This window comes from Pecten maximus, chromosome 11 (genome assembly GCF_902652985.1).
Source record: "Pecten maximus chromosome 11, xPecMax1.1, whole genome shotgun sequence".
Classification (NCBI taxonomy): domain Eukaryota; kingdom Metazoa; phylum Mollusca; class Bivalvia; order Pectinida; family Pectinidae; genus Pecten; species Pecten maximus.
The window spans coordinates 36,070,838-36,098,325 of record NC_047025.1 but is presented as its reverse complement, the minus strand read 5'-3'; the positions used below and the strand labels follow the sequence as shown (position 1 = coordinate 36,098,325).

Sequence of the window (27,488 nt, the reverse complement as noted above, 5' to 3'; positions counted from 1 at the left end):
ATGATGTCGTAAGAAGCATGATTCGTGTCCTGAGAAACTCGTGGCTCGGTTGTAACACCTTTGACCGTGTGTAGTAAAAATCTAGGTCACCATATACCATATTTGGCAAATTGATTAATTATTCATGAGATGAACAACACACCTGTTCCATATAAGGAAGTGCGTCATGAAATATTGATAACGTCATTTGCATAATAAGCAGGCCCTTCGACAGTTTCCGGTGACGTAGCGCTAACATCGGCCGGCCGAAGACGAGGATCTCCTTATTAGGTAATCTTCGGAGAAAATCGTGCCTCGGAAATATTTCGTCCGACCAATCAGATTACTCGGGTGTTTACGCCACCACTTCGGTATTGTTGTGATCTAGAAATGAATGAAGTGACTTCAGACAGCATGCTGTCATTCGTTACGAACACGTTGTGTTGTGAAGTCGGGACTAGTGTACCGAGAACTATGCCTCGAGTCGTTCCCGATCAGAGGTCGACATTTGAAAATGAAGAACTATTTAGAAAACTTAGTCGTGAATGTGAGGTTAGTGTTATTTTCCCAACTTTACCACGAGGAAGTTGGCAAGTTTTCTGTTGGGTCACACATGACGAAGTTTCGTTACTTTCGTAAACACGTTGTTTAACTTATGTGTTCTCGGGAAGTTTTCCAAATTTGAAGGATTATAATTCTTGTGATATTGAATTGGAAGTAGTTTTGTGTTTTCTTTTAATCCTGGATTTAATCTTCTGTTCTAGGTGAAATACACTGGATTTAGGGACCGACCACCAGAGGAGCGGCAGTTACGATTTCAGACAGAATGTAGGGAAGGGCATGCGGCGTTGGTAAGTAGTTGGGTCCAATACACATACTCATCGTTAACCTGCCGTTAGGACCGTGACAATAGCCTTAGTGCATATAACATAATAATATTGTTACAGTTTTATATTCTCAGTACAATACCTGTTTGTTAAAGTATTTTTATTTCGAGTTATTTAGCAGTAAAAATTACGCGCGCACGTATGACCGTGACGTGAAAATTAATGAGTATGTATACGTATAAAATTTGAATACATTTCGTTTGAAGACAACGATTGAATTGTTTTCCGGTGTCCCATGATTTGTTTGACTGAAAATCTTAATTATGAATTTTTACATCAATGACATTTTTTTGTAATTGTATTTTAAGATATGTTAGTGCTTACTAAATCTTGGTGATGTGTAGTACATAATAGTATTTTGTAATGATATGAAAAAAACATGACCGCTAACTGTACATCTTTCAAGATCTAAATTGAAATTGCGTATACATGCATATCATAATGCCGTATTGCACAAGTAAAACTCAGTTAAGAAATTGATTTATAAACCACATTTTATAAATTATTTCATTCCCAATGGAGAATTATTCTGGCATAATTCAACTGAAAATTCCAAAACATGTTCAATTTAAGAAGAAAAAAAAATAAAAAAATAAAATTAAAATTGCATGTCCTGTCTACGTGAACTTTATTCAAAACAAAAGGGATTCTTCGTGCATTTAGAAAAAAAAAACATTTCATAAATATCCCAACACTGTCAGGACATCTTAGCGGAAGGGAGGTAACTCCTACAATCTAAGGTCGGTTAATACCATGTTCAGAACATAATCAATTTGTTTGATTTTAAATATAAAGAACTACACACTATATATTTCTTTGTTTTCATATAAAATACTGCCAAGCTAAGTGAGTTATCAAACATTGTACTTTGTTAGTCAATATTTTTTATGATGGTAGTGATATTTTATTTTTTCATTATGGAGTGACCAAAAGTTTGATATTTTTGTGTTTAGCCATATGTACAATAACAAGACTTCATGATAATTTTGATCTATGTTTATGTTGTGTAATACCTGGTCACTTTATAAATATAAACAAATCAATGAGTTTAGACAAATGACGAAATAATATCTAGGTTGTAAATGAATATGAAAAAATATATAAAGAATCTCAGATTTTCATTAATTTTAAAATGTTTTATGGAGATATCCATTATCACTCTCCTTTCTTTAGTTATTTTAGAATACATAATTTTCTTCAAGTTGTTTAAATGTGTCCTTTTCTTGCAGGCCTTTGTTTGTACGGGAACAAATCTTCAACTTAGTTTTTCTTCAAATGCATGGTCAGACAAGGATGAAGACAGAGTAACGACACGAGAATTTGTGGATTTTGACAGAGAAGTTGGAAAGGTATGTTAAAGTTTTAGCAAAAATGTAAATGATGTTGTATGAGTCAGTTCATTTATAGATTTTTAAAAAAAAGGAAGAAAGAAGAAAAGTCAATCATCAGTAGCACATTGATCTATATTATAGACATGGTAGACCTATCAAAGATCTAAACACATAGATGATATATTAAAATCTGAATATTTGTTTAAACCCTTGATTTCCAGCAACACTAAATATACTTAATGACATTAGTGATTTAAAGGCTAAATACACCATAAATAAAAAGTACATGTATTAATAATAACTATGTAAATGCATATTACAAATTCACATCTTAAATTGGCTAAAAACTCTTAATAGTACATTTCCTAGCTCTGATTCTGTCATTTGATTTCTTTATACCAAAAGAAATTCAATTAAATTGAGACTTTATTAGCACTGTTATAATTAAGAGTGTTGTTTGATGGCTAAACAAGAACAACATAGAAATAACACTATAATGTATACATGATAATGAATCAAACAATACAAACCTGTTTTCCTCAGTTCTAATGACAGTTAATAAACAGGTCTAAAGAATGATTTTTGTATTTTTATGATGGCATGATGTTTGTAAAGATTTCCCCAATATAGAGAAATGGAGCAATGGAAAAAGAAAACTTTATTATTTAAATGTGTTAAATTCATTTTCGTGATAAGATACTCAGTTTCGATTGTAACTTTTGTTTGTCACTAGAAAGTCAGAAACCATTATTTATTACAACAGAGAATGACTCTCCCTTTCTCTGTCAAATTAAACAGTGATTCTGGTTTGGTAATAATTGAATTGTAGTAGTAACTTAATTTTAGCATTAGTAATCCACAATGCCAGGCAGGGGTTTTCATTTCCAGTATTTAAGATCTTCTAACAGAGAAGTGTTGAATGTGGTTAGGTTAATTAAACTACATTACAGAACTTACCATTATTAATGTCTCATTCAAATATAGATTTTTATATTCTCATATTTATCTTACAGAAGCTACAAAATTAAGTCCTTTATATAAATAAAATCCCACTTTTTATAAAAAAAAATTTGAAATGAGGGGACAAGTGTTTTACTGTTGTAAGGAATTTTGTTGTAAGCTTTCATACAAATACCAGGTTTATACTCCAGTATTATTTTCATCAATTGTTTTGGGTACAAATAAGTCCTACTACTATTTTCATGACTTTTCTATTCCTTTCACTTATGGAGATTTCAAAAACTGCAATTTTGTTGAGAAATCTTACACTTACCGGTATCTATTTTGTTCTATTTGTAGATATATTCTAATGTATCATTATATTTTCAAGAAGACTGACATATATTCTAAAGCATTTAGGTTGTAGAACATTAATGTAAAATTTACTCAAAGTATAATAAAGATACATAATATGACGTTTAAAATAAAACATAAATAAATGATGATAAATGAAGTTCTTGAGAAAATATGTCACTCAACACATAATTCTACTCATGGGTAGCTATGGACCACCATCTGGTGGCCTTCTTCAGCTTTAACTGTGGTCAGTCAGGTCTTCAGATAAGGAGATAAATAATGTTTAAAAATTTGATAAAGATAAATTAGTGTATAGAAAAATTACATTTGTATACTAAATGAAAATCTAAAAACATATGAAGAAATGTGTGATATAATTATTATAATGAATGTGATATAATTAATATAATGAGTGTGATATAATTATTATAATGAGTGTGATATAATTATTATAATGAGTGTGATATAATCAATATAATGAGTGTGATATAATTATTATAATGAGTGTGATATAATTATTATAATGAGTGTGATATAATTAATATAATGAGTGTGATATAATTAATATAATGAGTGTGATATAATTAATATAATGAGTGTGATATAATTATTATAATGAGTGTGATATAATTATTATAATGAAAACATTAAATCTAAACAAACACACTGATAATATCTGCTACTTCACATAATAATACAGTACTTGTATAAGGATACACTGGTGAATAAGAATTATTTTTTCAATCCTTCAGATGCAAAATAAAAAACAGATACAGAATCTTTATTTAAAAGTCGAGCATGTTTTACATAAAGATTCCGTAACTGTTTTATTTACCATTAAAAATAATGCTATTGCAACTGAACTCACAGCCCATTAATCTGGATGTGGTTTTGTAGCAAATCAGAACTATTTACAATGTAACAAATGATTTTTCCTGTCAGTTACTCATTTAAGTACTCAGTTTATAAAAGAAAGGAAAATTATCCTGAAAGGTACAGAAATTTGTGGACACCCATAATTGTTTAATTATCGTTAGTAAAACTAGGACTGATACCTATTGTAGATATGAGAATTACTGTGTGCGATTTTTATTGTTTTTGTGTTATTTCATATCAAAACAAGAATCGAAATACATCAAACTTAAGGATAAGTTAATGTTAATACCAGTGATACACCAGGTACATTGATATGTATAAATCTTTCCAGGAAGGATCAAATATAGCATTTGTTTAAAATTTGTGATCAATCACAAAATGTTTGACTTGCAATGATTGATCACCGTCTGAAAACAAAGTTCATACTAAATTAATCTGATTTAGGTACAACCTAAATTGTTTGTGTGGTGTATTGTGGTCATTGCGTTTATTTGTTTGTTTGTTTTTTGTACAAAGATGCCATTTGATGTCAATCATTTATGAGCCATTTTTTCTTTATTTTTGCTGTTGTAAACATTATTTGATTTGGTTGAATATATTGTGATTCTCAAAAAATTTAGGTATTTTAGGAAGGATTTTCCGTTAGTTTTCCTACGGGAATTTTGAAAGTATTGGAATTACTGCTGAGTGGCAGTATAACCTTATCATGTAATACTTGCAAGCTATTTATCACTATATCTGTACTGAAATTAGAAGATGTAATGGAATTTGTTTCATAAGCATGTATTTCGGTTAAAATACACATTCTTAAGTACCTGAAATTGCAGATAGATTAATACGGAAATGATGGTGTATTTGTATAAGGATAGCTATGTACTTCAAACTTAATTATATCTTATGACTCATCTGTTTTGTCAGCATTTTAGGATATGGAATAAAATTTAATGCTTTCCAAATATATAAAGTTTATTCACATTCTGAAATTCATTATTGTACCTATCCTATAAGTTTGATGGGTGTTTACTCTGGTTTAGGCTGGGATTTCCACCCCCTCCTCAGTCAAATAAAGAAAGGCTAAAGATAATGAAGTCCTCGACCCTTGGGGGTGGAATGGGGGCGGAGGAGGGGTGAGGGGGCACAGATAATACAGTGGTGAGGGGGCACAGATAATACAGTCCTACACAGATGACACATACAATAGACAATGTACCACAGCTGTTTACCAATTAGTAAACTCATCTTCGTCAGATAAATTTACACTTACAACATACTTATTATCTAACAATATATCTATATGTATATACACCTTTCTACTGTAGATATTGAAGTATAGGATTGTTTATATTTCAGTTTGTTTACTATATATAGCTAGGTGTTGTTTACTGTATTGGATGTTAATTGATGTTTAAAGTCACTGTCTCATTGCTAATTGATGTTTAATTTACTTTCTGATTGCTGATTGATATTTTAATACACTCCCAACAAAGTTTAGATCCCAGGTAGTGGATTAAAATGGATGAGACAGAGATCCTGTTCGTGGAATTAAAATTCATAGTATGAGGAAATGATTTCCTGGTCGCTGTTGTAAAAGTCATAGCATCTTAGTATTCACAGAAATCTTCAAAAATTGCTTAGAGTTAACATTTTTTTTGTTTCTTGTTTTCTGAAGAAGATTTTCTTAATGTTCCTAATAGAATTTTTAGCTTAAAATTAGGACCATTTGGATTCTCCCTGCCAATGCTTATATGTTAAGTTTTACTGGATTTCTTGTTGAACTAACTAGCCATTTGACTAAGCTTTGTCAGTTATGTCACTGTAGGGTTTCAAGAAATGTAATATTACATTTCAAGTGTAACTTTTAAATCACTTTTGCTACATAAATAATGTTTTGTCTATAATAATTCTGAATATGAAACAAGAAGAAGAAGAAAAAAAAACAATTTATTAAGAGGTTAAGGTTATGTAAGATTGTCAATTAGATAAGATGATTCCCTACATTTTAATTACAAATTCATCATTATTCAAGGGGCTGTCAACCTAACATAGAGAGCACTGACACCTTAAACTATGTTTGGTAAGGAATTCAATATTGATACATATATACCTTATGATTCAACCCTGGGCTAAATGCAGGATAAATATGTTAGTTAATGATTGAAAAGTGTTGGATATAGGAGATTGTGTTTTACGATTCTGAGGTAAATGAAATAGAGAAGTTTTACGATTCTGAGGTAAATGAAATAGAGAAAAAGACTGAGTCCTCCTGTTGGATATTAATGTAACAGAGGAGGACTGCAGTGAACTGGGACTTGCACCCAGGACCTCCATTGTGTAGACAAATGGTCTAATCAGTTGAGCTACTGGGTCACCAGCCATCAATTCAACCAAACATCACTAGCCATCAACCAAAGAAAGAATTAGAAATTTTGTAGTTATGTATGCCAGCCATCAACCAAAGAAAGAATTAGAAGTTTTGTAGTTATGTATGACCCCCCCCCCCCCTTTTAGGGGTGGAGTGTGGGGTGATGATTGGCTGTATGTATGATCACTCCCCCCCCCCCCCCCCCCCCCCCCCCCCCCGAATTAGGAGTGTGATGATGATTGGCTCTGATTACCTCCAAACAATATTTTGTGGTGTGATAATTGCCCAAACTAGAAATAAAGTTGTATACACAGGAAAGTATAAGGAAGATACTTAAGCCAGCTTTGTCAGAGTGAATAGCGAGTTTTCCTGTTCACTTTCCTGTTCGGTAGCTGGGGTTCACCTTATCAAAACTGCCAGAAATCTTAAGTTAGGTGACTCACTTTATCAGGAAGGCACTCAAGCGTGGGGGTGAGAGTTGAGAGGTCCTGACCCCTACACCTCTCCTTGTTTTTGCTGTGTGTACTATGGGATTGTCTAGTTATTATGTAGAGGTAATTACTAACCCCTTTCTCTACACTCAGTGGTGTTTTTCCATTTCTACGTATTTATTTTTGATATAAAAAATTGAATTAAAACAACCACAGGGATCCAATTATAATGATATATCTAAACAGTGGTTATTTATAAAACATGGATTTTCCATGTTGTAATTCTTTTGTCTCTGTTTAGTGTATAGTCACCAAGGGTTATAAAGTACATAATGTTAGTAGGGAGTACAAAATCTACATGTTGATATTACCGAGTTATTATTGTACCACAGCTATGTCTGGTACCAAAAACTTGTAATGAGGTTCTAAGACAAAAAACAAATCTGTTTCCAGTCTTTGTACTGGCCCCAGAGTGTTTTGGAATATCCTTATCTTTTTGGCCAATATTTGATAAACATCATAAAGCTGTACCTTGTGCACTTGCATGTTTAAAAAGACCTACCAATCCTTTGTTGTATCCAACAGGAAACCTATACGATTATTAGGGTAAATACAACTTATGCCAAAAGCTTGGGTTCAATAAGTTGTGAAGTGTATGTGATGTGAGCTGACATGTACTGTACACCCATTGTACCTTTGACAGGAGTTGTTTATAGGGTAATTATGACTCTGACGTAAAGAGAATACATAGCCAATGTAAATGAGCCATAACTGACAAGAAAATAACTGTCTGACAGTGGAGGTATTACGTAAGAAATGTACCATGTTTTAGGATATTGTCTGCCTCACAGAGTTTGCATAAAAAAAACATTGACTTATAAATAATTGAATTAAAGATAACCTTTTGCCAATAAATATCTGATAATGTTCCAAGTATTGATAAGTATGATAACTACCAAGAGCTGTGGAGGTGAAATATGCAGATCTCCTTAACCTGCTCACTGAGGGATATCTGCACACTTATCACTGAATGGTCTGTGTATCCTGCTCACTGAATGATCTCTGTAGATCCTGCTCACTGAATGATCTCTGTATCCTGCTCACTGAATGATCTCTGTATCCTGCTAACTGAATGATCTCTGTATCCTGCTCACTGAATGATCTCTGTATCCTGCTCTCTGAATGATCTCTGTATCCTGCTCACTGAATGATCTCTGTATCCTGGCCTGCTCACTGAATGATCTCTGTATCCTACTCACTGAATGATCTCTATTCTACTCACTGAATGATCTCTGTATCCTGCTCATTGAAGAATTATCTCTGTATCCTGCTCACTGAATGATCTCTGTACCCTGCTCTCTGAATGATCTCTGTATCCTGCTCACTGAATGATCTCTGTATCCTGCTCACTGAATGATCTCTGTATCCTACTCATTGAATCTCTGTATCCTGCTCACTGAAGAATCATCTCTGTATCCTGCTCACTGAATGATCTCTTCATCCTGCTCACTGAATGATCTCTGTAGATCCTGCTCACTGAATGATCTCAGTATCCTGCTCACTGAATGATCTCTGTATCCTGCTCACTGAATGGTCTGTGTATTCTGCTCACTGAATGATCTCAGTATCCTGCTCACTGAATGGTCTCTGTATCCTGCTCATTGAAGAATTATCTCTGTATCCTGCTCACTGAATGATCTCTGTATCCTACTCACTGAATGATCTCTGTATCCTGCTCACTGAATGGTCTCTGTATCCTGCTCACTGAATGCTCTCTTTATCCTGCTCACTGAATGATCTCTGTATCCTGCTCATTGAAGAATTATCTCTGTATCCTGCTCACTGAATGATCTCTGTATCCTACTCACTGAATGGTCTGTGTATTCTGCTGACTGAATGATCTCTGTATCCTGCTCTCTGAATGATCTCTGTATCCTGCTCACTGAATGATCTCTGTATCCTACTCATTGAATCTCTGTATCCTGCTCACTGAAGAATCATCTCTGTATCCTGCTCACTGAATGATCTCTGTAGATCCTGCTCACTGAATGATCTCAGTATCCTGCTCACTGAATGATCTCTGTATCCTGCTCACTGAATGGTCTCTGTATCCTGCTCACTGAATGATCTCTGTATCCTACTCACTGAATGGTCTCTGTATCCTGCTCACTGAATGGTCTCTTTATCCTGCTCACTGAATGATCTCTGTATCCTACTCATTGAATGGTCTGTGTATTCTGCTCTCTGAATGATCTCTGTATCCTGCTCACTGAATGATCTCTGTATCCTGCTCACTGAATGGTCTCTGTATCCTGCTCACTGAATGCTCTCTTTATCCTGCTCACTGAATGATCTCTGTATCCTGCTCATTGAAGAATTATCTCTGTATCCTGCTCACTGAATGATCTCTGTATCCTACTCACTGAATGGTCTGTGTATTCTGCTGACTGAATGATCTCTGTATCCTGCTCTCTGAATGATCTCTGTATCCTGCTCACTGAATGATCTCTGTATCCTACTCATTGAATCTCTGTATCCTGCTCACTGAAGAATCATCTCTGTATCCTGCTCACTGAATGATCTCTGTAGATCCTGCTCACTGAATGATCTCAGTATCCTGCTCACTGAATGATCTCTGTATCCTGCTCACTGAATGGTCTCTGTATCCTGCTCACTGAATGCTCTCTTTATCCTGCTCACTGAATGATTTCTGTATCCTACTCATTGAATGGTCTGTGTATTCTGCTCTCTGAATGATCTCTGTATCCTGCTCACTGAATGATCTCTGTATCCTGCTCACTGAATGATCTCAGTATCCTGCTCACTGAATGGTCTCTGTATCCTGCTAACTGAATGATCTCTGTATCCTGCTCATTGAAGAATTATCTCTGTATCCTGCTCACTGAATGATCTCTGTATCATACTCACTGAATGATCTCTGTATCCTACTCACTGAATGATCTCTGTATCCTACTCACTGAATGATCTCTGTATCCTGCTCACTGAATGATCTCTGTATCCTGCTCACTGAATGATCTCTGTGTCCTGCTCACTGAATGATCTTTGTTTCCTGCTCACTAAAGGATATTTATCACATAATTCCCTAAATGCAAAGTTATAGATGTTCGTACACTATTTAGGATTAAAGTTCAAATGATTTCTCTATTGTTTTGATCTTGTGAAAAGGAAGTCATATTTGTGTATTCTAGCATGCCAAATTGGCTTTACTAATACAATAAGCTTAACATCCAACATACGTTAAGAACTATTTCCTTGTAACCATGGTAATGACGTTTACTTTTTAATGCAAGAATTATTTAGCTTAACACTTTTTAAGCACACTTTTCTGTCATATGAATAATACCTTCTGGTTGATTTCCTTACGTCAATTTATCAATAATATGTCATATGGTTATTTAATTAGAATTTCATTATACAGAAATATCCTTTCGATATAATTTCAGAATATATTGACAGTTTTAAACATTTAAATGAATCAATTAACGGTAGTAATTCCAACTAGGACGGGACAGATGAATATGTATGACGTGAATTGTTAGATATGTCAGAATACTGTTATCTGTCAGGGTGACAGTGCTTCCTAACTAAACTTGGTGTCCTGAAATAGGTTATCAAGTACATACTCTATCCATCTTTTTGAAAAAAAAAAATTAAAATATGTTTCATGACAGATGGCAAGGATATTGAGAAGAGAAAGAAATATAGATATGATCTGGGACCCCGGAGGTACTTTATCAGTTAGTCCAGATCAACCGTACTGTGTACTAAATGTTAACAAATCCTATGTTAATTTCCACATTACCAAATCCTGTGTATATCTGTATAACCCACTAGTTGAACTTTGATAAATATTTAAAAAATAGCTGGTATATTTTTGTGATCAGTATTAAAAATATAGTTGTCATATTGACGATAACAGGAATTTTTCAATATATAAAAAAAAAATGACTGGCTAGTAAGAGATATACATGACTGTAACAAGTTGTAGCACTTTCCTGTTAACAGCTTGATTCGCCTCTCTTAGGATACATTGTCTCCAAGTAGAAGACAATGAAAAGATGTAGTGATAATTATATCTTGTGTACAGTTTCTCCACCATCATGACAGATTCAGATCAAAAATATCTGGTATTCACTTCAGTTTTTTTTTTTGCTGAATTAAAATCTGACAAATCAAACTTGATATCATGATCTGGTGGGGCAAAATTCAGCTTTCTTTGTATAGATCACTAACACAATAACAGAAGTATTTAATAAATCAGTTTTTTTTTCTGAATTAAATCTTCCTTTCTGCACATCTGACAAATCAAACTTGATATCATGATCTGGTGGGGCAAAATTCAGCTTTCTTTGTATAGAGGACTAACACAATAACAGAAGTATTTGATAAAACAATAGAGAAATTGAGGAGTGAAATCTTCAGCCCTTTGTAGTATTTTGCCCCTTAAACAAAATCCACTTGAAAACATTTCCATGATTAACCTTTTAGTTTTAAACAAAAGCAGAAATGCAGGACGAAATGTTGGTAGAGTCAAACAGATTATGTTACACATTGTTGAGCATTGCAAGATGTCCTTAACAATCAAAACACGAGCAATGTTATTCAACATCGGAGATGGTCCTAGTGGTACCGCTGGCCACTAAATCTGGTGTTAGAAATGTCAATCCCTCAAAACACAGGGTGCGAGGCCAACCTAAAACAACGAAAAACAGAGAAAAAACCTTGCGGCTAAGTGGGATGAGCCTTGCCAATTGAAATCAATACAGAGGATTCGCTGAGGCGTGAAATGTATGCTTTGTAAATGAAATGGAATCGTAATTGTGGGATGTCAGTAACTATTGTGAGACATCACAATATGTTTACTTGTGTAGCTGGTTGTCACCAAATTCAAGATTTATTTTCAAACTCTTTTAAAACAATGTTACATTTTGCTGGAAGACTATACATTGCTCGTTAAGTAGTGTTTGCTGTTACCTCTATGGTCACATCTTCTGTGAAGTATTATTGAATAGACAAACACCCTAACGAATGTACAAGTTATGTTACAGATAAGGAAATTAATTAATTTGTATAAAAAATTATTAAGGAAAAACTTGTTTACATTTGTTTTAAATTTATTTATCTGTCAAGAACATGATGTTGTCCTAATGATTAGTTAGACAGGTGAGACTACCACACCTATTGTTCATGTAGTACTTACCTGTACAGGTATAATCTGTTATGTAACGGTAGACGTATACGTCATCCCTCACTTATATAAGCATCAGATATCTTGTTTTGTTAACATGTTCATAATCTAGTATCGTCACAAAGTACTTACAAACCATGTAAGAATAGGATCAGTATTATTTCAAATGTAGCAATCCAATCAAATGAATTGATCAAACTGACAAACCCTCCCTATTACTGAGTCCCATCAAGTACAAGTTCTTTATCATTAATTTCAAAAATCTAATTAGTCCACAACAACTAGCAATTTGAATAAGGTTGTTTATGGTGTTCAGTTGTCAAAAGGAGGTCTTAATTATAAAATTAATCTAGTTTTCTATGGCTTGAAATTTTGCATATGTTCCATCTTCTAATGGAAGCGATTGTAAGTGTATTAAAGGGATCGTGAAACCAAGTGACTCCAAATAGAAATGATCATTGGAAATATCTAGATGATTGATTTAACACAGGTATACCTGTAGACGGACGCGAGAGTGCCCAGGGGCAACTTTTCTAGGTGATATTTTGATGTGCGTCTGTCAACCCTGAGAGCAGGTCGGAGATGTCACATACTGGCGCTGATGCATATACCTTTTTTTAATCCTGGTGTACCAACCTCTAAAAAATGTAGTGAATTGATCATTTCATCTTTCTAACTGCGCAGTTGAGAACTAAATGCATGAAGTGTTTGGACATAAACATGTGACTAATACTGTTGTTTAGATAAATGTTGTAGGGATTACTTTAATATCTAACTACCGGTAGCTATTCAGACACGATGAATCTTATCACAATTTCACAAAGGTCTCCAATGAAATCTTAAACAGTTTATACTATTTTTGGAAAGAAAACATATCTTTAGTCCCAAAATAACACTTCTTCAAACCCAAAATTACAGGCTTTTAGTCCCAAAATAACACTTCTTCAAACCCAAAATAACAGGCTTTTAGTCCCAAAATAACACTTCTTCAAACCCAAAATAACAGGTTTTTAGTCCCAATATAACACGTCTTCAAACCCAAATCAGATGCCTTTAGACCCAATATCACATGTCTTCAGACCAAAAATGTTCACTGCAAGTTAAATGATACAGGAGGAATAATACATCATTTTAAAATTTTGCACTAAATTAATATTTGTGTCGTCCAATTATCTGTTGGAGAATATCTGAGTTAAGGATTAGGAGTATATAATGTTGTGTGAGTTGTATATCTGTTATTAGGAGTATATAATGTTGTGTGAGTTGTATATCTGTTATTAGGAGTATATAATGTTGTGTGAGTTGTATATCTGTTATTAGGAGTATATAATGTTGTGTGAGTTGTATATCTGTTATTAGGAGTATATAATGTTGTGTGAGTTGTATATCTGTTATTAGGAGTATATAATGTTGTGTGAGTTGTATATCTGAGTTGAGGATTAGGAGTACTATATAATGTTGTGTGTTTCGTACTTCCTCTCCAGCTGTCAGTACCGTCAGTACTGTCTGTCCTACTTGGCCCTGGGTTTTCCCCGTTTAACTGTGACTAACCGCTACAGCTGTTTTATGTACACTGTAATACTATAAGTATTTATGTGGTAGAGTGCTTCACTCCATGTGTATATCTGAATCCTTCTCTATTGTGTGGGGTCAGATATGGATGCCCATCCCCGCCCTATATTTGTACCGAGTGACCTCTACATAGGGAGGGGGATGAATCAGTTGACCTAGATATTAGTAATTACCACCCACATTATAAAAGGTGGGGAAGACTTAAAGTTCCTACACAGATTTCACACATATCACATTATTCTTTACAATGAATTCTCATCAGACAAATGTACTGATATTTATACATTCCTCAACTCCTACAGAAGTGTCAACAGATGTGTGTAATCACTGCTTACTAGGGAGGGTATCAATTAACACCATGTTTAGCTTTCTTATAGTTACATAAAAAATCACTGCTTACTAGGGAGGGTATCAATTAACACCATGTGTAATCACTGCTTACTAGGGAGGGTATCAAGAAACTTAACACCATGTTTAGCTTTCTTATAGTTACATCAAATAATCACTGCTTACTAGGGAGAGTAATCAAGAAACTTAACACCATGTTTAGCTTTCTTATAGTTACATCAAATCCAGGAAACTTAACACCATGTTTAGCTTTCTTATAGTTACATCAAATAATTACTGCTTACTAGGGAGGGTAATCAAGAAACTTAACACCATGTTTAGTTTTCTTACGGTTACATCAAATAAAAAAAGATATACCTGATTATCACAATGAAAATAGAAGTGCCTAGAGCTGTCACAGTGAAGGTATGGCTATGATAATCCACAACTACCCCGTATGTCCTTATCTAAATGATAGAATTGGTGAACTAAATGATACTATGAGATATTATTTATTTTATTGAATGTTCGGGAGAAAAAATATATATAATGGTATGAATCATCGCTAATTTAAGTCATTTGTTTTACAAAGTCACCAACACCAAAATATCATTAATTCTTCTATGACCTTTTAAGTATGGTAACAGTACATAATTATACTGGAGGACAAACTCATTACCTAAATAATTAAATCATATTGTAGGACAAACTCATAACCTTGATAATTAAATAAGATTTTAGGACAAACTCATTACCTAAATAATTAAATAAGATTTTAGGACACTCATTACCTTGATAATTAAATCATATTGTAGGACACTCATTACCTAAATGATTAAATCATATTGTAGGACAAACTCATTACCTAAATAATTAAATCATATTGTAGGACACCCATTACCTAAATAATTAAATCATATTGTAGGACACTCATTACCTAAATAATTAAATCATATTGTAGGACGCTCATTACCTAAATAATTAAATCATATTGTAGGACACTCATTACCTAAATAAGTAAATAAGATTTTAGGACACTCATTACCTAAATAATTAAATCATATTGTAGGACGCTCATTACCTAAATAATTAAATCATATTGTAGGACAAACTCATTACCTAAATAATTAAATCATATTGTAGGACACTCATTACCTAAATAATTAAATCATATTGTAGGACAAACTCATTACCTAAATAATTAAATCATATTGTAGGACAAACTCATTACCTAAATGATTAAATCATATTGTAGGACAAACTCATTACCTAAATGATTAAATCATATTGTAGGACAAACTCATTACCTAAATGATTAAATCATATTGTAGGACAAACTCATTACCTTAATGATTAAATCATAGTGTAGGACACTCATTACCTAAATAATTAAATCATATTGTAGGAAGCTCATTACCTAAATGATTAAATCATATTGTAGGACGCTCATTACCTAAATAATTAAATCATATTGTAGGACGCTCATTACCTAAATAATTAAATCATATTGTAGGACACTCATTACTTTAATTATTTGAGTATATAGCATGCACAGTTACACTAAACACCCCCCTTTTTGTTTTCAAAATAAAAAAATAGCATTGTGATGTCAAAAGGTACACCAGGTATAACTACAAATTAACCAGAGGTGGAATATGTTATAGGTAGGATATCAAAAGTATTTTGTCAATGATATTTAATCCTTGTGTTTGCTGTTTTGTGTTTTGTGTGATGCAATTTGGACCTTTAAAATGGACTGGACTTGTGATATTAAACCAAGTGAGCATTGACAGAAGGCATGGTTCATTTTCACACACAATCCTAGATTTTAACAGTTTTAAGGTTTGCCTGTTCCACGACCTCTGCTGTTAAGCCCTCCTCCTCAGCCCACTCTGGATGATAAAATGTCTTTAAAACCCTCTTATCTTAATTGGCCGAGAGGGGAGATCCAAGCCTTAGCTTCAAGTGTACATCTGTGATTGGGAAAAACACTGTCATTTATTTGCCTACAAAGTCAGCAAAACGTTTTACAGTTCATGAACATAACATTTATGAAACAGTAAAATTGTATTAAGTTGTAATGTTTTTTTATCACTTACACCAATCTAGGGATCATTATTTCTGCATGGGTTACTTGTCAAAAGGTTTCACTGTCGTTTATTGTAAATAAAATTTATTGAAACACGTGCCCATTAAATATTAAATCAGCAACAAAGACTGCAGAAAAATCTGAAGATAATTTATTACTCTTTCATTGGACAATTAAATATTTCTGTAGTAAATACTGAAGGGTTTGACACGATACCTCAGATACCCAAGGGTTTACACTATACCTCAGATATCCAAGGGTTTTACATGATACCTCAGATATCCAAGGGTTTGACACGATACATCAGATATCCAAGGGTTTGACACTATTCCTCAGATATCCCAAGGTTTGACACAATACATCAGATATCCAAGGGTTTTACACGATTCATCAGATATCCAAGGGTTTGACACGATACCTCAGATATCCAAGGGTTTGACATGATACATCAGATATCCAAGGGTTTGACACGATACATCAGATATCCAAGGGTTTGACACGATACATCAGATATCCAAGGGTTTGACATGTTACATCAGATATCCAAGGGTTTGACATGATACATCAGATATCCAAGGGTTTGACATGATACATCAGATATCCAAGGGTTTACACTATACCTCAGATATCCAAGGGTTTGACATGATAATCAGATATCCAAGGATTTGACACGATTCATCAGATATCCAAGGGTTTGACACGATACCTCAGATATCCAAGGGTTTGACATGATACATCAGATATCCAAGGGTTTGACAAAATACATCAGATATCCAAGGGTTTGACATGATACATAAGATATCCAAGGGTTTGATACGATACATAATGTATCCAAGGGTTTGATACGATATCTCAGATATCCAAGGGTTTGACATGATACAACAGATATCCAAGGGTTTGACACGATACATCAAATATCGAAGGGTTTGACACAATACATCAAATATCCAAGGGTTTGACACAATACCTCAGATATCCAAGGGTTTGACATGATACATAAGATATCCAAGGGTTTGATACGATACATCAGATATCCAAGGGTTTGACATGATACCTCAGATATCCAAGGGTTTGACATGATACATCAGATACCAAAGGGTTTGACACAATACATCAGATATCCAAGGATTTGACACAATACATCAGATATCCAAGGGTTTGACATGATACTTCAGATATCCAAATGTTGTGAAATTTCATCAACACATTTCTTTTTCAATGCTATTCAAAGCTCAATAATGAACATAATTCTTTACCATTTTTCAGACTTCCCACTAACATATGTTATTGCTATTTACAGAATTATTCCTGTTCACTGTTTTTTTTTTTTTTTAAACTCTTTCTATTTATAGTGCTTTAAATTGACATGAACTGCTTTGTCCATTTGAACAAATTTCAGTATATGATGTCTCTGCTTGATTACGTTTGGTCACAGGACAATATTTTTTGTTTTAGGTTCATCTAAAATCACAGTTTATAATGAACGGTGTATGTGTAATATGGAGAGGATGGGTGGACTTAAATCGACTGGATGGAGTAGCATGTTTAGAATTTGACTCAGAACGAGCAGAGGTAAGCATTGCATAAATTTCATATTTCTAGTTCAAAGATCAACAAATGTTCCAGTTCAAGTGTAAATAGGGAAACAAAAGGTGTCCATGTATATATGGTATGCCAACATCAAATGTGACCTCAGATGTTATATGAGGGGCAAAGGTCAATTCAGGGGGTTGTATAAGTAGCAAAGGTCAACTCAGGTGTTTCATGAGGAGCAAAGATCAGTGCATTTGTTGTATAAATAGCAAAGGTCAACTCAGGTGTTTTTATGAGGAGCAAAAGTTAATTCAGATGGTGTATAGGGAGCAAAGGGCTATTCAGATGGTGTATGGGGAGCAAAGGGCGATTCAGATGGTGTATGGGGAGCAAAGGGCGATTCAGATGGTGTATGGGGAGCAAAGGGCTATTCAGATGGTGTATGGGGAGCAAAGGGCGATTCAGATGGTGTATGGGGAGCAAAGGGCGATTCAGATGGTGTATGGGGAGCAAAGGGCTATTCAGATGGTGTATGAGGAGCAAAGGGCGATTCAGATGGTGTATGGGGAGCAAAGGGCGATTCAGATGTTGTATGGGGAGCAAAGGGCGATTCAGATTGTGTATGGGGAGCAAAGGGCGATTCAGATGGTGTATGGGGAGCAAAGGGCGATTCAGATGGTGTATGGGGAGCAAAGAGCGATTCAGATGGTGTATGGGGAGCAAAGGGCGATTCAGATGGTGTATGGGGAGCAAAGGGCTATTCAGATGGTGTATGGGGAGCAAAGGGCGATTCAGATGGTGTATGGGGAGCAAAGGGCGATTCAGATGGTGTATGGGGAGCAAAGGGCGATTCAGATGGTGTATGAGGAGCAAAGAGCGATTCAGATGGTGTATGAGGGGCAAAGGTTAATTCAGATGGTGTATGGGGAGCAAAGGGCGATTCAGATGGTGTATGGGGAGCAAAGGGCTACTCATTGTTGTGTTATGTTATGTGAATGAAGCAAATGTTGGTAAAAAGGAAAGGTTTTCTCATCAGGTGTAAAACTAGAGTTTCATTCGCAAGAATGGCGAAATAAATATGTGCATGTACACATGATATAAAAGCCACATCATACATTACTGTTTCATTAATACCACTTCAACACAATTTGGTTGTTGATTTGAACATCCCAGTATTGAATATATATGGAAGTGAAATATGTTCTCTTGAGAAACAACCCTACATGAATAGGCAAATGTGCAGAAACACAGTAATATTGGTATAAAAGGGGTACGGTTAGAAGTGTTCACTTAACTTTTTTTTCATGGGTAACCTACCGTACTTTTGCATACGTTGGGGGGTGGAAAATGTTTTATGAACACTTATAGCAAAAACTAAACTGCAATTTCACATGGATATAAATATTACCTAACTGAAGTAAATAAACATCAATCTCAGAAAAAAGGGAACAACACTGACAGAAAACTGACTATGTAGTTGGTGAGACGAAACCTAGCAATAGGCAGTCATGTAGGTGGTAAACCAGTAAATTGCGAAATTGACTATACAGTTGGTGAGACGAAACCTAGCAATGGGCAGTCATGTAGGTGGTAAACCAGTAAATTGCGAAATTGACTATACAGTTGGTGAGACGAAACCTAGCAGTGGGCAGTCATGTAGGTGGTAAACAAGTAAATTACGAAATCGACTATACAGTTGGTGAGACGAAACCTAGCAATGGGCAGTCATGTAGGTGGTAAACCAGTAAATTGCGAAATTGACTATACAGTTGGTGAGACGAAACCTAGCAGTGGGCAGTCATGTAGGTGGTAAACCAGTAAATTACGAAACCGACTATACAGTTGGTGAGACGAAACCTAGCAATGGGCAGTCATGTAGGTGGTAAACCAGTAAATTACGAAATCGACTATACAGTTGGTGAGACGAAACCTAGCAATGGGCAGTCATGTAGGTGGTAAACCAGTAAATTGCGAAATTGACTATACAGTTGGTGAGACGAAACCTAGCAGTGGGCAGTCATGTAGGTGGTAAACAAGTAAATTACGAAATCGACTATACAGTTGGTGAGACGAAACCTAGCAATGGGCAGTCATGTAGGTGGTAAACCAGTAAATTGCGAAATTGACTATACAGTTGGTGAGACGAAACCTAGCAGTGGGCAGTCATGTAGGTGGTAAACCAGTAAATTACGAAACCGACTATACAGTTGGTGAGACGAAACCTAGCAATGGGCAGTCATGTAGGTGGTAAACCAGTAAATTACGAAATCGACTATACAGTTGGTGAGACGAAACCTAGCAGTGGGCAGTCATGTAGGTGGTAAACCAGTAAATTGCGAAATTGACTATACAGTTGGTGAGACGAAACCTAGCAATGGGCAGTGATGTAGGTGGTAAACCAGTAAATTACGAAATCGACTATACAGTTGGTGAGACGAAACCTAGCAATGGGCAGTCATGTAGGTGGTAAACCAGTAAATTACGAAATCGACTATACAGTTGGTGAGACGAAACCTAGCAATGGGCAGTCATGTAGGTGGTAACAAACTGTAGCTACAGAGAAACTAATCAATATGTCATTTGTATATGCAGGTATATAATACAGATGTGAATTATTTTCACTGAACATCAGTTAATCAGGAAAATTTACTTCATTGTACTTGAATTGTTCTGTACCTGCTAATTTTTAAATTGGGAAGAAGTGCATGAGGCCTTCCAGTCTGTCTCTATTGTCGAATACAATCAAATAATCAAACTCACCTGAAATGTTTTTCTGATGAAAGTAGTGAAGATCAAGAAATTATAGAATTGAAAAAACAATCGCAGACTCCTGACTCGATAAAAGACAGAATTAGTTTACGTCTAATACTATTTTCAATGTTCATTTAACATTAAGAAATGAGGTTGTAAAACCTGTTTGATACAGGTTTGGGTGCAGGCTAAACTGGTATCATTATACATACTTTTTCATGTGATATTAAGTTAAAAAAGCCATACATATGTCATATATATGAATACATGTATACTTTTTTGGTAAATTTGTGTTCCCTATCAGCATGATGTTCAGTGACTCCTTTACATCTATCTTTACATAGAAATATAACTTTCTACTCAACTATATTCAGTCGAAAATAATATTCGCTATATAAACAAGTTCTTTACATATAAAAAGTTATCATTCTTTAAGTAAATGAAAAAATATAAACATGAATTAAAAAGCATGCTTGGGAAGGTTAGATGAATACATTATGAAGGTCGTATATGACATTACAGCTGGGTGCTGGTATTCATAAACAGAAATACCTCCAGAGACTAGAGAGTTCAGCTCTCACTCTGATGTTACAACAAACACATATAGGGGTGTTTTGTATTCATATCACAGCACAACAGAAATCTGGAAGAGCAATGAAATACAATTTGTCAAGTAGAAATGGTGAAGCATATGTATCAATACATCATAATGATAGATTTTTTCAACAGTAATCACTGTCTGTGTATAAACACAGCTTTGTTACATAAGGGATTAGGCACCTCAGTTAATGTAGCTGTTCTGCATCTGTTGAAATTTGGAAAAGTGAAACAGATTGCAAACTCTTCAAAAGGTGACAGAACTGGATGAGGGGGGCGGATCAGGGTCACACCACGGAGACGTAGTCCATCTCATCTTCTTGATTAATGGCAATGTTGAGAAATGTCTTTTAGTCTTGAAATATCAGATAAACAAGCTCGGAATCTATTCCAGTTCCTAAAGAAATCTTGCAGCAGTGACAGGGAAATTATGCCAAAATTATGCTTTTCTTTAAAATGAATTTTTCGTGAATAACTTCTTGGTAATATTGTTGTAGAATTGGTAAACCTCAAAATTAACAATGAATGTAAATTAGAGAAGGAATTTTAAATAGCAATAATTCATTCTGTAATTATTGATCTAATGCTGTGATGAATTAGAGTACCAAATCGGAACAAGAAATAATTCAAATTAATTTAACTTAATTCAATTTTTTCCTCTTTTATTAAAAAAAATTTAATGTCTAATTGAAGAATCTGATTTATTTAATACTTCTGTTATAGTAGGATATGGGATTATACCAGCATGAATAAAAATATACATTAATTTCAATAATAGATGATATATATATTCTTTAATCATTACTGAAGTACAGTTACTAATAAATGCAAATTGCTTTTATACATAGTTAGAATGATTCATGATAACAATAGTGATAATATATACTGTTTTACTTACATATTTCAATGAAGATTTTCCAAAGAAATTTGTATTTGAAAGTTAAATAATTTATCTGCATAGCATCATTATAAAATTTTTAAAAGTATTTTGACAGGAAATAGCTGTTTTATTATATATGTATAAATTAAGGCAGTAATCAAGATGTGTCCCTGGATGAGGTTAGGTAGGGTGTAAACCCATTACAACAAGACAAACTCACCTTGCTCCAATGTTGGTTACCAAATGAAGCTGAAGGGGTGTATTTAGTAAGGTCATTGTGTGAACACTTGCTGGCAGGTAGAGGTTATGTAAGTTTTTGTCTGGGTAGAAAATAAACCCAGCCTGTTAGGCTCTACTTACAGGCATCCTCTACATGTGGTTGCCATGGTAATTAAGTGTTATAAATGTCAGGTGACACCCAATATCCCACACAGGGAACCCATCCCAGCCTGTATGAATACCCAGGACTCCTAACACTTCCTGTCTCTATTATGTTGGGTCTTTAACCTCAATAGTGGAACTCTTCAGTGAAAGGAGGACATATTGTCATATTGAAGTTGCTTATTTGTGAGATTTGAAAACCTGCAATATATAGAGCCACGTTTGGAAGCAAGCAGTGCTGGTATTCAGCATATGTATTGGTGCTAAACTAATTTGCCATTGCAGTTGTTCATTGTGAAGTTAGACTTTATAAAATTATATAGGTCAAATAGGAAGAATCAAGATGTAATGTTTATTTCTTCCATTGCATAACAACAACACTTTTCATCAAAATAAACCCAGGTCTATTTACTTTTAAACTTTTCCAAACCCAAAGACAATAAATCATTCAATAACAACAAAAGGTTCTGTTAGGCCAATTTGTGGCTGTTTCCCAGTTCCTGTGTCTTGGAGCTGCTTGGAATGCCCCAAAGGATTGCCTTCTGAGATATGTTTTGTGTGAGAGGTGCTTTAGGCAATGTTACCAGCTTGTAACCACACAACATATGGGGGATGGTGAGGAGATGTTTGGTTCTGGTTGTAATGTACAGTTTGGCTTGTTTGACATGGTATGTTGACATTTCCATGTCGTTAATCAGTGCACCCAAAGATAAACATTTCCTCTAATTTTGGTCTAAAGCGGAACTTTGCAAGAGAAAATGGTTTATGATTGTCCTTCCCAACATTTCTCTGGTGGGGTGCTTAATTAAACATCAGGTGCTCGACTGGAATTGGCGTGTTTGGCGCTTCAGACTCATTTTTTTGGAAATGTTTAATAAAACTTCTGCAAAGAATATTAGCACATTGAATGCAGAAATGAATATTGATGTCATAATTAATCCTTGTGGTGATGTCTGATTAAATTCTGCTTGTTTAGTTGGAGATGATTGATTTGGGATGTGTTTCCTACACCATACAATTTTTCATGCCTGTCTCAATAGCTCTGTGAAATTCCAATAATTAATCAGTAATATTTAATTACTCCTCTGATATTTCCCTGTTTTATCGTACACACCCAGACTGTAAATTATGGGGGGACCAGAAGAAGAAGCAGCTGTAGCGTTGTTGTGGTCGCGAGGTTTTGGAAATGGGCACCACACTTTGGTCAGGAATCACTTGAGCCCCTAGACCGACAAGCCAACAGTGCTAAGCAGAGTTGGCCCAGTGTGTGTGAGAAGTCTTATCTACCCTAAGTCTGCTGCCTGACCTGGGTGCAGGGGTGGCTGACTGGTTGGCTGTCTGGAGGGGGGCACACTTAATCAAGCCATATGTTACTTCATCTTCCTTATCCCACTATTAGCTAACTGTAGTTAAAGTGCTTTTTTGTGTAGTATTTCCACAATTAGGAAGCTGTGTGGTTGAGACGAAGGCTGCTTGCATGGTTCAAACCAATGGGGTGAGGTTGAAGCAGTGTGGCCTCTGTTACATGGTGATGTTTGACCCCTATGTTGGTTGCATCTGTTTCCTCCAGTTTCCAGTACCAGTAGCCGGCACAAAGGAAACAAAGACACCCATCATGGGCTTGTTCAACTTCCACACACTTTTTAATTTTTGCATGTGAAGTTTGCATCCAGATTTTGTGTGTAAGGCCCTTAATGCTTCATGCCAGGGTCACCTAAACCCAAACTGCCAGATGAATTTCATAAGTCTTTACTTCTGCAACAGAGGGAAATTAAAGTTTTCCCTGGGACAATGGAAACAATAAGACAAAGAAAAAATCAATAAAAGCCATGGATTGAAGTAGAAGTCAGCTGGCATCAAACTTGCTTGGCTTTTATTAGAGACTAGTTTGTAATAGGGCCAGCAAATGTTCACATCTCTACCATATGTAGCAGGCAAACTCATAGGCCTAAAGGGTATGGCAAAGAAAAATAACTTTAAAAACCAATTAAAATTTTACATTGTTTGGATTTTCAAAAAGAAACACATTGAGATTGGCAGCTGATGATGTTTAACTCGTGCACACTGAAGATGAAATGTTTTTAGATACACCCCTGGGACTGAGACCTAGGGATGCATGTGGCCGCGTGGATTCAGCTGGCGACTGCGTAAACTTCTTAAGCTTGAGCACACGTTATCGGAGTGTGTCCCCTTAATTGAATGATGAAAGCACTAAAAACACCAGGTGAAACTAATAAGAAGATATTTTTTTCACTAAATGAGCAAAAAGTGCAATAATTTATAACTCTTTTCAACTTTTTTGCATCCCAAAGTGAGAGGATGACAAAAGTTGTTGTGTGATGCGGAAGCTGTTGGCGGACGCTGTGCATGGTGCTGGTATGATACAGTGTGAGAAAGCAGGGTGTGGAGCCCACAGGGCTCGTGTCCTATGTATACTTTGCCTGCTGACCCGTCCTTGTTTTGTATTTCCGCAGGTGGAAGCGGCGATGCTGAGAGATCAAATAGAACAGTATAACCGACGGCTGCGCGAGTTTGAGGAACGACAACGACAGTACCGCCAGCAGCAGGAGAGACAGGCTGAGCAGGAAGCAGAGGTAGTAGAGGCTTTGTTGTGTATAGCAGAAGAAGGCAAGCACTAGACTCCCCCACCCTCCCCCCTGCTAAACGCCAACCCATAGGCACTTCACGTTAGACAAATTCACTCTTAACAAAACTTTTATAAACTTGTACAAAACTTTTTAAAATGGCAATAAAGTACAGAAAAAGTATTGTTCGGCAGCACAGAAAGTTTATATAGGGAAGTGTGTGTATTCCTGGGTCTATCTAGATTAGGGTAGAGTTTGGTCGTGAGTCTTGGACTGACCACAGTTGACCGAGGCGTGGCGGGGGAGGGACCGGGCCTGCATGCTGTGTTATCGTTGTGGTAATTTATACCCTGACAGACGCTTCATCCACTGTTTTACACCACTTTCAGGGCCAGCTATGGGATGACGAGTGGAGTTAGGCCTGTTCACCATGCATGTTTTCTCCGTTGTCATGGGGAACACATTCAGTGTTGTGCAATCGTCTTGGATATCTGTCCATGTGTCCGTGCTTCCTCCCTGGAGGTGCAGACCAAACTTCTTTCTTCTGCTCCAGTGACTGTTGTAAAATGTTGTCAAGGCAAAATATTCTCTCTGATATTTGTGATATTATTTTTTCATTATGATTATGATTTCATTTTTTGTCTCAACTTTTCATTTTTTGAAGTTTATGTGGCTACAATATTTGATTTAAACATCAATTATTTAGAATGCCTATTGTTTTTCATTCTCACTGCCAACAATTTGTTTATGAATGCTTTTCTGTTATTTTTAGTTCATGTCTATTCAGTATTGTGAGATTTTGATGTTGTAAATTGTTTAAAGATCATTCAAAAGTGTTGTATGGAACTTTTTTAGTTCATATGAAACTTTCTAGTCATATGAAATGGACCAAGATGACGGTATATAGATCCTATGATAGCCTTAAATAATTCATGCAATGCCTGAGAATGCAACATATATTTGTAGAGAAAAATTGAGAGGATGATATACTAGTGATATGTAAATAGGAAAAACTACTTTGCATTAAGTTTGAGTAACTTTGTAAAACTTTATTAACCTCTACATATCTGTGATTGAGTGAATGTGTCTGAATAAATTATCAAATCATATGAAATATCAAATAGTGCTTAAATGAGTTGGTGATATTGTGTAAAAATGGTAGATTTATGTATGAATGTGATATATATGATGAGATTTATGAAGTAAAATGTGTGAGAAGTTTGGTAAGGAAGAATGTGAGCCCCCCTCTTGGAGAGCAACAGATCTGACTGTAGCTATCCACAAGCCACCCTCACATTCATTCCTATACTCTAACATGTGTAAAAAATCAATAATTTCTTCAAAAAAGGTTAGAGTTATCTCCCTTCATAGTGTTGAGATGATACTGCTGGTTTGTACCATAAAATTCTATATAAAGATTATATATATGAATGGTTTATTTTTTGTAAAATTATTATAACCTTTCTGGGTCATATTACTAAGTTGAATAAATGTTTGATTTTACAAAGTTTTTTTCATTTCTTATTTGTTTATGTTTTTTAACCTGATTTAACAATGTTTTATGCTTGTTTGATTCACTTTGCCTTTGTGTTTGAGCTATCTGACTCGTTGCTTCCTTTTGTTTTCATGTGATGCTTCAGCTACTTAATTTTGTGTCATAAAAGTGCGCGAACACAGCACATGCGAGGACTAAAACTCGCTACCACCTGCATATATACTTGTAATGATAGGAGATTCTAAATTACCATTCACATTCACAAGAATGGACCAGAGTAGCACAGATATGAACCTCTCTTCTGTTCTTGTTGTACCCTATGTTGATTACACTATATAGAGAGTCAGTGGCTAATAAGCATGCAGATATTCTGCTTGACACATGTCAGCTCTTCACATTAGAGAGAGGCTCCTATAGGCAGAGTGTACTGTCTTTCTCATCAGGAAACTCACTAACCAAATATTTTCATGCAATGCTTTTATAAAAATTATCTTTATGTAGCAATAAATAATTTTCACTACAGTTTTGAAGTACATCAGAGGTTTGTTGTAGTGTCTGTCACATGTACACTGAACACTAAAGACTGCCATGAAGGCAAAAACTGGTCTCCAAAAAACACCCAAATCACAGACAAAAGAAGTACCAAACAATTTATTTAAAACATATCGGAATTTAATTCAAGATTAAAAATCAGAACAGAGTTAAATGATAAAATATCACTTATTGTTTGCTGAAAATAATGAAACCAAACATTCAGCAGCAAATAACAACTTCAACTTCAAAACTTTTTCTGCAATTATTTTATAGATATTTGAATATAAAAAAACCCCTGATGTTTCCACTTTATCGTTAAAAATAATAAAACTGAAATTTAATGATTATTTTTTCCTTAAGTGAAAGAGAAATC

General features: G+C 35.0%; 1 protein-coding gene across 2 annotated transcripts; it reads left to right on the top strand.

Annotated features, from left to right (window-relative positions):
* The first annotated feature begins 344 nt into the window (after window positions 1-344).
* On the top strand, window positions 345-26,769 carry LOC117337891 (core-binding factor subunit beta-like). 2 transcript variants are annotated; one of them, XM_033899034.1, is made up of 6 exons: window positions 362-531; window positions 744-830; window positions 2,096-2,215; window positions 17,815-17,931; window positions 24,976-25,095; window positions 25,476-26,769. In XM_033899034.1, exons 1-6 carry the CDS (start codon window positions 370-372, stop codon window positions 25,503-25,505), a joined length of 636 nt encoding a protein of 211 aa, XP_033754925.1. In that variant the 5' UTR covers window positions 362-369; the 3' UTR covers window positions 25,506-26,769. The 2 variants fall into 2 exon arrangements, with proteins under 2 accessions (XP_033754924.1, XP_033754925.1); XM_033899033.1 differs by having other exon boundaries at window positions 345-531; window positions 24,976-26,769.
* Window positions 26,770-27,488: the final 719 nt, after the last annotated feature.

Bases quoted from the DNA above. Each gene is read 5' to 3' on its own strand.
- LOC117337891 (XM_033899033.1), top strand. From the start codon at position 370: ATGAATGAAGTGACTTCAGACAGCATGCTGTCATTCGTTACGAACACG. The intron at 532-743 runs GTTAGTGTTATT...CTTCTGTTCTAG, and splicing joins AACTTAGTCGTGAATGTGAG to GTGAAATACACTGGATTTAG. The intron at 2,216-17,814 runs GTATGTTAAAGT...TTTTTGTTTTAG, and splicing joins TTGACAGAGAAGTTGGAAAG to GTTCATCTAAAATCACAGTT.